The sequence below is a fragment of the Cynoglossus semilaevis genome, chromosome 17 (genome assembly GCF_000523025.1).
Source record: "Cynoglossus semilaevis isolate Cse_v1.0 chromosome 17, Cse_v1.0, whole genome shotgun sequence".
Taxonomy (NCBI): Eukaryota; Metazoa; Chordata; class Actinopteri; order Pleuronectiformes; family Cynoglossidae; genus Cynoglossus; species Cynoglossus semilaevis.
This window is the reverse complement of record NC_024323.1, coordinates 9,092,974-9,104,877: the sequence shown is the minus strand read 5'-3', so window position 1 is coordinate 9,104,877 and position 11,904 is coordinate 9,092,974. Positions and strand designations below refer to the sequence as shown.

Here is an 11,904-nt window from a genome sequence, read left to right as displayed (position 1 = left end):
CCCACACCTAAAGCCCAGTGTTTCACGATGTTCACTCTAGAATTCTATAGATTCTATAGAATTCTATAGAAATCTCTATAAATTCTTACAACGACGCTGACAAAGTCTTTTTCACTGTGCGCTTTTAAAAACATCCATCTGCACAGACTTTTACACTATTTTGTTTTAATTAACAATCGACTAATCACCGAACAAAAAACTTTTATTTTCCGCACCCGATGTTTTATATTGAATTTTTGCCCGTGTATAATTGTGACCAATCATCAGTCTACACTGGGCACAGTCGATAAAGCTGCCGCCATGTCTGTAGCATCTGAAGGGTTTATTTGACTGTGTCCAGGTCCATGTCTTCTCCCGTCTCTCTACTCAACCTCCCTCCATTCTTTGCCTCCCCCGTCTCCCCCCTGTCCGACGAGGTACTTGTCCGTATGGACCTGTGAATATTCCTTCTCTTCTACTGCCGCCGTTTCTGTGTTGACGTTTCTATTTCCGCCCCGGTTTCACCTGCGCCTCTATAGAAAAAAAAATCTTATTCTTCAAATTTGATCTTCCTTCATCGGTTAAATTTGCAAAGATGAAACAAATACTGGCTGAATAAACACTATAGTATTCGTTTTGTTTTTTGTTTAAAAAAAATCCCAACAAATTATCTATAAAGGTTGAGCAGTTATAGTAAAGGTATAGATAAATGTAATAATAAATAAATAAAAAATATAATAATAAAGAAAATATACAAGTAACAATTTAAATGTTAACATGACGTGTATTAACATTTAATGAATAAATAAATCTAAAATACCATCATGGATTCAATTAATATTTAAATAAAAATAAAAAATAACCTGAATGACAAACGCTTCCTTCCCTGTTTTTATGATCCCGGTTTTGTATAAAAAATATTTTTAATGTTTTTATTTTAGATAACAATAGTTATTCAGTTTGATGTCTGCTCTGCTGTTTTTGTAGATATAAAAATGGAACAAAAGCAAGAAATTCTGAAAATTACAATTATCTAAATTCCAAATTGTTTTTTGTTTTCATTTTGTTCAGAGGATTTCATCAGAATATCCTAACTTTCCAGATGGTTCCATCGTGACCCTGCTCTGCGGGTAAACAGAGGCCTGAGTGACTTCAAGGTCCAGACGTTAGAGTCAGTCATGTTTCTTTACCGAATCTGCGGCGGAGAATTCACTGTTGATGTTGATATTTGAGTGAGTTTCATCAGCTCGTATGTGAATCTGGTGAATGTAGGAAACGACCGGAAATAGAAGGTTTCACAGCGTGAACACATTTATTATATTTTTAAATAAATGTAGTTATTTTTATCATAATTGTTGTGACTATTATTATTATTGTGTCTCGATTTTCATCTATGGAAAAATAGTATTTGATATAAAATAAGTACCGCGATAAAAATATTATATTACGTTATATCGCTGATAGAAAAAACCCGACAGATTTTTAAAAAAAAGTGTTGCTTTTTAACTAACGCCCAAAACCCACAGTGCTAATGTAGAGTTTTGTTCTCTGTTTTATACACCTTTAAAACGTCGGGGCAAAAGTTTAAAAAAAATGTAAATGAATGTTCCGGTGAACTGAACACCTCGTCTATTGTCATCTCTTTTCTTCCCAGGATTCAAAGTGCGTGATAACAACTAAATTTTGCGTTGCAAAACAATGAGAGGAAAAAATAAAACCACACATGTTAAACGTCGCGTGCTCGTGCGCGTGTTCCTGTTGTCAGAGAAAGTTTGTCTTTTTGAAAAAAAAAAAAACAATTTGCAATTTGCGGCCCCCACCCAGGACAACACGCATGCGCCAGAAAAAATAGACGCAACAGGAACTAAAAATAAAACAAGTCTTTTTTTTATTATTATTATTTTTAGGTTGACTCCTACCATAACCATAACAAATAGTTGGCTGTCTCCATGTGTGGCCCTGTGATGGGCGGAGGATCGGGCTCCACCTATTTAAATATTAATAAAATTATGATTTAAAAATAATTAATTTCTTAAATGTTGTTCTGTATAAAACAAAAAATATATATCTTATACGTTGGAGAATCTGGACTGACTCTAAGGACGGTAGTAACAGGAAGACTCGATTTTAAGGCTGTGGTGACTTTTGGACCGCTCGACATGAGATTACACTGTTTTTAATCTGAACAATTGTCACAGATTACAGTGAAGTGACATTTTAACCCATGTTCACGTTATGGACCTGCAGGCCGGTCTGAGTGGAGCTGAGTGGAGGAGCCAGCATCAATGAACGTGTAATTTAAACGTTTTATGTATATTTGTTATTCCCAACAGGAGCCAGCATCAGTGATTTTAAACGTTTTATGTATATTTGTTATTTATTTTATTTTATTTCTTAAACAAATTCGGATTCAGTGATTATTTGTTAGTGTGCACAGATAGGACTAATATCCACAGCCCTGTCCTGCTGACTGGACTGCTCCTCCAAGTCATGGTTCTATTATTTCCTCCAGCCCGACCTCGGTGGCCCGTCACCCCCTCGTGGACCTCCGGGCTCCGTGGATCCGCTCCGGGAGCCCGTGACTGTGCTCGCTCGGTTGCTGTGCCAGAGATTCCAGTGCAGCAGCCGGAGCAGCGGGACTCCTCCCCCGCGCTCGGAAAAGCCGAGCACGTAGCAACAACCGAGCCAATGCGCTGCACCGCGGTCCGTCCTACCGACCGCGGTGCCTGGCAACAGAGAAAGACGTCATGACGTCCTCTTCAGATTGCGTATTATGGGATGTGCGGAATTAAACAACCCGAGGAGGACACGAGGGGAGAGCAAAAATAATAAAATAATTAAAGAGACAGGGACAGCGGAGGTGCATGGTGAGGAATGGAGCTCTCCGCTGTGGGTGAGAGCGTCTTTGCAGCAGAGTCCATCATTAAACGGAGGATCAGACGGGTATTCGCTGCTGCCCCCCCTCACACACACTCACACAGGCTGTCTCTCCTCACATATTACGCAACTATATATCTGCGCGGCGCCATCAAGCGTTGTGTTGATAATCGAACTGTGTTGATTCGATCTGTTTTTGCAGGGTCGCTGGGAATATCTGGTGAAATGGAAGGGCTGGTCGAAGAAGTGAGTATTGTGGACGAGTCTGGAGAGGACAGCGCTCCATCCTGGCCGTTTGCACAACTGCACCTCAGACACTGATCGTTACTCAGCTCATGGAGGGCTTTTTTATTATTTTTATTATTATTCGTTCCATGTTGAGCCTGAAATGCAGCGCGGCGCAGCCCGGCTCTGACGGCACGGTTTATCACCGCTGCAGTGTGGCGCTAAAGAGACGGGATGTTTGTGTTCAAATTCCCCAGCTGTAGCGTTAGCAATGGCCGGGTTCACGGTGCGTCACCGTCCGCTACGTAGCCCGGAGAATGCATGCTGCGTATGTGCGCAGCAGAAATGCTTAGATCAAAGTGGGGCCAACGTTCGTGTTAGCGGGTCAGGACGACCAGAGTGTGGGGTCCAACTCTTGTCATTTGTGTTGTGTGTGACGCAGGTACAGCACTTGGGAGCCGGAGGAAAACATTCTGGACGCACGGTTGTTCGCAGCTTTCGAGGAGAGGTGAGGGTTTGACAGCGCAGCAGCAGTAGGCCTCTCTCCCCCAGTCTCTCCCCAGTCTCTCTCTCTCCCTCAGTCTCTCCCTCTCTCTCTCTCTCTCTGCTCCCCTCCACCACTGCTTTTGTGCCAAAACGGAATAGCACCGTGCGCTGCAAAAACACATATCCTTAAAGGACACGCAAACAACGCGTGAAAGTAAAAGGTTTGAGCCTTTTCACAGCTGAAGTGTGAAGTTGTGTTCGCGGGGCTGGTGGTCTGCCCCGGACTCGAACAGGTTGTCAAAGTAAATGAATTTATTTGGACTATTTTTGTCCTTATAGGTTGTAAATGTCTTGTAAAATTTGAGAACACGTGACCGACTCTTTTTTGAGCGTGAAAATAACGGAAAAAATTAAATAAAGTTTTGAAGGTAATCATTTATGTTGATTTTGTTTGTTTGTATTTTGCTGTTCGTTTTTTGTTTGTTAGGGAACGTGAAAGAGAGCAGTTCGGTCCGAAGAAGCGGGGACCCAAACCGGAGACCTTCCTGTTGAAGGTGGGTGGACGGTCTAATGACATCTGTCTCATTTCCTAAGACAAAAAAGAAGAAGTTGACTGTGCTCTAATTTACATAAATCAGGTTCAATTATAAGCCGTAATTATCCGGCGGTTTTTGTAACATATTTAAATTTTGTTGCCCTTCATTCATTTTCAAAACTTAACTTTAAAAATATCTTCTGGTCCGGAGTCAGACCTTCAAGTTTTCCCTCAGGAGAACTCATTTTATTCATTCACTTTATTTACTTTTTCCTCAGGCCAAAGCCAAAGAAAAATCGTATGAATTCCGAAGAGAGGCTCCCAGAGGGATCCAGGTTTCCTATCCGGTCCCGGAGCCAGTTAAAACCCCCAGAGCCCGGGAGGGTTTACGCGCCGTGGTTCCCACAATCTTCCCTCCGAGCGCCATCAATAGAGGAGAAAGCGTCCACCTCCAACCACCAGAACCAGAGAGGAGGCCGAGAGCGACACCACCCACGGCCGCTTCCACGCTCCAAGAACTGGGTCGTTTCCCTAAAAAGCGAGGGCGCAAACCGAAGCTGCAGTTGCACTACGATGAAGATGATGAGAGCAGCTCAGCGGAGCCGGACACGAAGAGGGCGAGGTCCGTGCAGGAGGGCGATCTGTCCAACAGCAGCCGACGTCTGCACCACCACCACCATCAGCACCATCAGCACCATCAGCACACAGTGAAGGAGGCGTCTGACCGCAGCCTCATCCAGCTCACCAAGAGGTTCCAGGTGGAGACCACGATCACACCCAAACCCGGCGGTGAACACAGACTCCCCGGTGACGCAGCTCTGGCCTACACCTGCGCCTTCAGCCCAGACATGCGCACAAGCGAGCCGAGGGGACACAGCAGGCCCGAGAGTCTGCGCAGGACGTGTGTCTCCCAGCCCGAGAAGATGAAGCACCAGGTGAAGATGTCCTGCCGTGCTCCACAGTCACAGTCCACGTGTGATTTCCCTGCGCGAGCGGCGTCCTCGTGGAGACCCAGTCTGTCCAACCTGGACCGGGTGACGGTGACAGACGTGACCATGAACCTGTTGACGGTGACCATCAGAGAGAGCAGCACAGACCAGGGCTTTTTCAGAGAGAAAAGATGAGAGACACCCGTGACGTCATTGTCATCTAACATACTGTACCTACTGTATTACTATATTTTTATATGTTACTCTACAACCTGTGAGTATGCGCATATTTAATACGTTGTTGGAGAAAAAATAAATTGAAAAAAAAAATAAAAATAACAAATGACCCGGATGCTGTCATGTTGTTGACATTTGAAACGGTGTAGCAGCTTTGTTCAAACAGTGTTACACAATTAGGAACAGTTGTTTTGGGGGGATGTTTTACGTTTCCAGTCCATGTCTAATAAAAAAAAAGTTTCTGTACGAACATGTTTTCACCACCAACAAATAAAGACGATTAAAAACTGTAGACTTAATGTAGATAAAAATGTATTTTCTAGGGAATATAAATTCCTCCACGAGTTCCACAGCATTGAAATAAATTTTGTATGCGTTATATATACGTTTTTGAGTCACAATTAAAACAATATGTTTGGAGAGTAAATTGTGCCGTTTTTTATTTGATGAATGGGCCTGGTGAAAGGTCAAGACGAAAAATTAGCAAAAAAGAAAAAATATTCAAGTCAAGTATTAAACATTATCTATTTATTTATTTATTTTTGGACTGAACTCAAATATACAGGCCTGTATGTGTACACTGTATATACAACAAAACTGACATCTGGGAATGACTTCGTCAAACAGTGAAGGCCCGAACGAGGAAAGATACATTTATTTATATATATATATGTAAATGAGTTGTTTTATTTAAATAAAGCCACCGTCATTGACCTTTAGTCTCATGAGCGACACTTTTTATGTAATAATTTGTATAATGTTAGTAAAACTGGCTGAACCCGTTCTTCTTCATTCATTCATCGTCATCCTTTATGGTTAAAACCTGTTTATCTCAGACATTGTTAGTAATTACAGTTAAATTATAGCGGACTGAAATTACAGACCTGAGAACTGGCGCTGAGAAACTGTGTGAAGTACAATTTCAAACGTTTTAATGTAGAGCTTTTGTTATTTATTTTTTAAAAGTAATATGACACACATTTACCCAGAAGGCCTGTGTGGAGACACATTAAACGTGCGATTATGAAAATAATCATATAAGTTAAATTTGTATATATGAAAGACCCAGGAGTCAATACAGACATTATAGTACTGTATTGTTGTAAACTCCTTTTATTTATTTATTTTGTAGCAATCCCTGAAAAAAGGGACAAAGCCGAAAGGAAGAGAAGAAGAAGTACTGTAATCCCTGTCGTCATAATTTTACAACACTACAATCATGTTGACAGTTATTCATAATGGGTCAGCGTTTTCAAGGGTGAATAAAACACGACAGACAACAGGAGCCAGAGCAAACATGCATGTAGACGTTTTCTCTTTCTATTTCAATTTATTTCCTATTTAATTTTCCGGAAACATCAACATCATGTTGACCGCGATAAAGAAGAAAACCCCAAAATTCCACACCGTTCCAGGCCAACCTGTCCTGTGACACCTGCTCCAACAAGGCCAAAAAATAAAAATAAATAAATAAAACTTCAAACCCCAATATACAAACTATACAAAATACAAGCGCCTGAATAAATTAAACTCAAACCGAACTGAACCGAACTGATCTGAACTGAACTAGACCCAAGGTCAGAGATCCCGATAAATAAATAAATAAATATGTAAATACATAAGAGTGTAAAGAAATCCTTTTTTTGTACTTGTGCAAAACGATACGGCAATGTCACACAATGTCAGGTAAATAATGATTTAAGCCGTAGAATACAGCATTAGTAAATAATTACATCCAATCAGCACGCACATGTGGGCTTCACCTGCGTTGTCTAGGCTGCAGCGGTTTCTATAGATAGGACGGATTCTGTGGAGCGCAGAAGGTCATTAAATGTACGGGGTTTTTTTTTATTTTTATTTTTTGTTTTTTTTTTTCATCTGCGAACCAAACCATATGTGTTCCACTTTTCATCTCCCAGCCTTTCTTATAAATCTTTTCTATTGACTGGTGTCTTTATCCACCCATCCACCCGGAAATGAGAGAAGACCCTCTCCTCTCATTTCCGTTTTAATGCTATACACTGACAAAGCTTTCACCAACGGGACGTCACGGCCACGCGTTGTCCAACTGCCTCATTGTTCAGGCAGAGGCGGAGGTAAGGTCTTGTTTTTAAAACTCTCCCCCCTTTTCACATGCAGTCATAACAACTGCAAGCGTTTTGCAAATATGACTGTATTTCCTAATCTAGGTTGACATCCGCTGATGATATTTAATCAGTTTAAGGCCCGTTTTTAAGTTTGGAGTGATTTGAGCAGCAGGGGGATTTTCCTTGGAGCTGCATGAGTCAACATCTGGAGCATTTCTCCATGTGAGTGCAATTAACTCAAAGACATATCCATCACAAACCACGGCCCTTTTATCTGCTTCTGCCTCTGGCCTTTTAGAAGTTAAACACAACAAGAAGCTCCGTGTGTGCAGCCCTCCGAGACAAGGAGTCGTTTCACCTCCACAAGAGGTCGCCAACATAACCGTAAACAACACCTTGAACCAGTGCCAAAATCATATTTGCACTCGAAGTACATTTTAGCCTCCTTGGATGGTTATTGGCTAAAGCTGGTGACGTATCTGACTGTGTATCTATTTAGAATACAAGCAGCTGCTGAGTTATAGCTTTCTCCCGCTGCTGAGGGTGGAAAGCCTTCTGTTAAAAAGATTTTGATGCACAAAATCACCACTAGATGGAGCTCAGGCACACAAACACATGCATCCATTTATTATCCACTTTTTTAAAAATGACTTGACTATAGCTGCGGTTCTAAGTGGTGTTACCTTATTTGTAAGTTCTTTAAATATTTTTACTTAAAAATAATAATCACACCATTTAGACTAGAGGCTTTGCAAACAATTCCTCACAACTTTCGAGTCACGTTTGTGGTCCTACGTTTAAGGCTCTTTAAGGTTTTTTATTTAAATATTGCTTTATGTTAAATTGTAATTGAATCTTAAGATTTAACATTCTTGAGATTCATTCAGCTTTTTACTGTGTATTTACTCAAACCTAAAATTCCAATATTATGAATGTACTGCAAATTACATCCAGGCACACTCATGAAAACATGTACGCGCAACAGGGCGCATGACAACTATGAATTGCTGCTTTATTGATAATGGAGTACAGAATGTTGGCAGGGCGGCAGGGTGCATGACAACTATGAATTGCTGCTTTATCACAGAAAACTCACACCGTTTATTTCAGTATTTATTCAATAAATCAGTTGGATTATTCTGTCAGTGTCTGTAATACAGATAATTCACAATCAAATATTACAAAAGTAAATCTGCCTGATAACATACTGTAAAATCAGCCTTTAATATACACATTTATACGTATCTGGTTTAATAATACAAATTAACAATTATATATTCTGTATGAACTCATTTCACATTTGTTACTGTAACAGCTGCAACACATGGATTTTTTTAATCTTAAAAAAATGGTATGTTGAAGAAAATTACTTTCTCAGTTAATACACATAATTTGGTTCAGACAATTTGTCCCATCACTAAAAATCTCAGCCTTTTATGGTGCTTCAAACAGCTCTGTTCCTCCACAGTTCTGCAGTCATTCGTCACCACTTCAAGATGAGTCCGTTCGTCTGCTTCTCTACTGCGTGGTACCGTGTGTGCAGCAGTTCTTTGGCTCGCTCCTCTCCAACACTGTGGAGCCAGGACTGATAGATTTCAGCCACACGTGTGTCCTCTTCTGGAGTCAGGGGGCACTCTGCCTTGTAGAGTTCCTCAACTTTCTGGAGGAGATCCTTTTGGTTGTGGTCAGGTAAGGCCTTTATCTGCCCCCCACCGTTTAGACATCCTGAATATCAGCGTAAAGTAAAGAAAGAATTGTGTTTGTACCAAAAGGCATTGTCAGTTTAAGTTTTTTTCATTACAGATAGATGTGCTCCTTACCTGAAGGACAAGCCATCACTTCAACAAAGTGGTACGGAGATTTTCCCCGTTTTAGCTTTTGAACCAGGTTCTGGATGTTACGGAACCCATATGCAGATGCGAAGCTTAGCAGAACAACTCCATCCTTCTCAAGGGTCACCTCTTGAAAGTCTTTATTTCTGGAGCAGGGAGATGGATTTTTTTTTTAAATAACATAAAAACCAGAAGGTATGCAAACTGAAACAATTATTTATTTTATAAAATGTTTTTTTTACCATATTCTGATCCAGGATAGACAACTGTCATTCATTCTAAATCCTACTGAGGGAAACTCACCTGAGAGTCTTGTAGGTAAGTTCTTTCACCTCCTCTCCAAACAGATGCTTGGCGGCATAAGTGAAGACATGATGGAGGTAACCCCCCGATCCACCTCCAGAATGGCTCCAAAACTCATCCCCACTAACATGACTGAACCTGTAAAGTATAAAATCATATCTAATCCTCATTCTCAAAATAATGCTCTTCTATGGTGTAACATAAAAGAAGCAACAAACTTACATTGTGTCCAGACTGGCAGGCTCCAAATCTTGAAGGGACGTGTTTTCTTCCTCCAACATTTTCAGAACCTCCCCTTCATGAAACAGTGAAAATTAGGATTAAAATATCCCTTAAATATACACCAAAAATATAACAAAGTACAAAAGTACCTGAGGTGATGACCAGGTCCACTTCTCTGGTCTCTGCTTCATTCAAATAGAAGTCTGACCTTGAAGCTTCAAGTTTCTTGTCGAAGCAGGGCATTACTGTCACGTGGTAGATCTGCTCTGGACTCAAGCCCTGAGAACAACACAGTACATACAGTACATGAGTCTACAGAACATACATTTATGGCATGTTTTAAGTGGATAATAAAAAATAGTATTTTCTTTAACAAACCCCTACCTGTTGTTCAGCAAAATAGCATTTGACCAGTGAACCCATCATTTGCTGAGGGGAGCGTGTTGTGCTAACGTATGGGAGAATGAACTCCCCGTGTGTCTTCTCAGCATAGCAAATCCAACCTGTGCAAATCATACACATGTTAAAAGAAGTACATTTACATGATGGTGTTGTCACCAAGTATAGCAGTGTTGTACTACAGTCAGTGACAACACTTATTTCACGATGGAATAGAAAAAAAATAACTAATAGTACTTTTAAATAGTACATGACAGGTATTGGAGGAAATACCTGGACAGGCAGATGTCAGCATTGGAAGAACTTTTCTGTCCTGGTCCTTTTTCTGGAACCTCTCCACAAACTCTCTCTGACTCTCCAGGAGGCTGAAGGTCCGACTGAAGCTCGTGTCAAACACATGATGAACACCTGAAGAGTGATTTTGAAAATTTGTGAAAGTGAAATTTTTAATTTCTTTCTTTAACTACTTTTCTAAAGGAATCTGAACTCACCGATGTGTTTCAGAAAAGTAGTTAGTCTTCTGCCTGCTTCACTACTGCTGAGGTTATAGTGGGCTGCGAGGGAGGCTCTGGACTGAGGTGACACTGACACTACCACCACCTTCTGTTTGCTTAAGTCAGTCTGACACACAAATGTTTACACTCCTGTTACAAAGGCTGAAAGAAGAGGTGGATTCATAACTATATACACTTGTAACTACCTGTACCTTGTTGTTCTGTAGCACTTTAAAAAGCTCTTCATGACTCTGTTGTGTGATGAGGACACTTTCTGCTGACGTAATGCAGCCACTGCAGGCCAAACAATCATTCAGAGTGATCTTTGCTTTTTCCAGCTTTGTCTTACTACCAACCTGAGAATAAATACAGAATAAAATCAAATTTAGAAAAAAAAAAGACGACTTATCCACAAAAAATTTTATTGGCTGAATAATGCACCTGATTGATTTGGGTGTAACTTCCATCATCTTCTATTTGAATTTTGGCCACGGATTTGCCTTGTTTCTTCTCGACTTTGACTGGTTTGACACATTCCTGAGAATCAATGATGTGAACAAATAAAACATCAAATACACTGCATAAATATTTTCCAGTTATTTACAAAAATGCAAATAAATTGAGCGTATATCGAGGTTAAATTCACATTTAATAAAGCAAAGGTTACATGTCATTGCAAAGCTAACGTTAGCAGCATGCTAAACTTTAGGCGTATATCATCACGAGAGAAGATGGTGTGTTGTCTCTGCTCATGAGGCTTTGTTAGCATATAAAACGCATTGAAATGAACCTCTCTGTGCTAGATTGCTTTTTAACTGTCGTATTTTTCTGTTTTTTCATAACGGTGTCGAAGGAAAGGACTGGAAGCTGACGGAGACGTGACTTCCGTTTACCTGACACTTTAATCTCAATACAAATTTGTGAATGTAGCTAAAGACAGTATTATAGATATTCTACTACCTGAGACGGAGTGATATAGTCATCCAGATCTGTCAACTGTAACACACCGCTGAAGTGCGACGCCATGTTTACTGCCGTAAAGTGTTCATTGTTTACTTTTCTGTCGTGAATAGCTATCTGGGTAAAACGTCAAACGTCTGTCTGTCACGTATGTGTGTGTGTGAGGTGTTTTAAATTAGTTTATAACATTTTACAATGGGGTAAATTACGTCAGATATAAGTAGATATTATTATGTGGCCTTTGACATAATTGTGCAGATTATTTTATTTAATTTAGCATTTTTACCTGTAATTATTTTCAGAACACAGTGTGCAACTTTAATAAAGTGACATATAAAA

General features: G+C 40.3%; 2 protein-coding genes across 2 annotated transcripts; one reads left to right on the top strand and one right to left on the bottom strand.

Moving 5' to 3' along the window:
• Positions 1 to 2,720: 2,720 nt before the first annotated feature.
• Positions 2,721 to 5,695, top strand: cbx8a (chromobox homolog 8a (Pc class homolog, Drosophila)). The gene is made up of 5 exons (XM_008329896.3): positions 2,721 to 2,922; positions 3,059 to 3,102; positions 3,524 to 3,589; positions 4,055 to 4,121; positions 4,381 to 5,695. The coding sequence occupies exons 1-5, from the start codon at positions 2,854 to 2,856 to the stop codon at positions 5,224 to 5,226; spliced, it is 1,092 nt and encodes a 363-aa protein (XP_008328118.1). The 5' UTR covers positions 2,721 to 2,853; the 3' UTR covers positions 5,227 to 5,695.
• Positions 5,696 to 8,455: 2,760 nt separating this feature from the next.
• Positions 8,456 to 11,710, bottom strand: narfl (nuclear prelamin A recognition factor-like). Its single transcript, XM_008329900.3, has 11 exons — positions 11,566 to 11,710; positions 11,047 to 11,142; positions 10,818 to 10,961; positions 10,603 to 10,732; positions 10,385 to 10,519; positions 10,097 to 10,215; positions 9,862 to 9,991; positions 9,713 to 9,785; positions 9,491 to 9,628; positions 9,176 to 9,333; positions 8,456 to 9,080 (listed from the first exon to the last, which is right to left on the bottom strand). Exons 1-11 carry the CDS (start codon positions 11,629 to 11,631, stop codon positions 8,839 to 8,841), a joined length of 1,431 nt encoding a protein of 476 aa, XP_008328122.1. The 5' UTR covers positions 11,632 to 11,710; the 3' UTR covers positions 8,456 to 8,838.
• Between the last annotated feature and the right edge of the window lie 194 nt (positions 11,711 to 11,904).

What these genes read in the sequence shown, in the direction of transcription:
- cbx8a (XM_008329896.3), top strand. Translation starts at nt 2,854, where the DNA reads ATGGAGCTCTCCGCTGTGGGTGAGAGCGTCTTTGCAGCAGAGTCCATC. An exon ending in TTAAACGGAGGATCAGACGG is followed by an intron (nt 2,923 to 3,058) that starts GTATTCGCTGCT and finishes CTGTTTTTGCAG; the next exon opens with GGTCGCTGGGAATATCTGGT. An exon ending in CGGAGACCTTCCTGTTGAAG is followed by an intron (nt 4,122 to 4,380) that starts GTGGGTGGACGG and finishes CTTTTTCCTCAG; the next exon opens with GCCAAAGCCAAAGAAAAATC.
- narfl (XM_008329900.3), bottom strand. Translation starts at nt 11,631, where the DNA reads ATGGCGTCGCACTTCAGCGGTGTGTTACAGTTGACAGATCTGGATGAC. An exon ending in GGACCTGGTCATCACCTCAG is followed by an intron (nt 9,786 to 9,861) that starts GTACTTTTGTAC and finishes TGTTTCATGAAG; the next exon opens with GGGAGGTTCTGAAAATGTTG. An exon ending in CTTACCTACAAGACTCTCAG is followed by an intron (nt 9,334 to 9,490) that starts GTGAGTTTCCCT and finishes TCCCTGCTCCAG; the next exon opens with AAATAAAGACTTTCAAGAGG.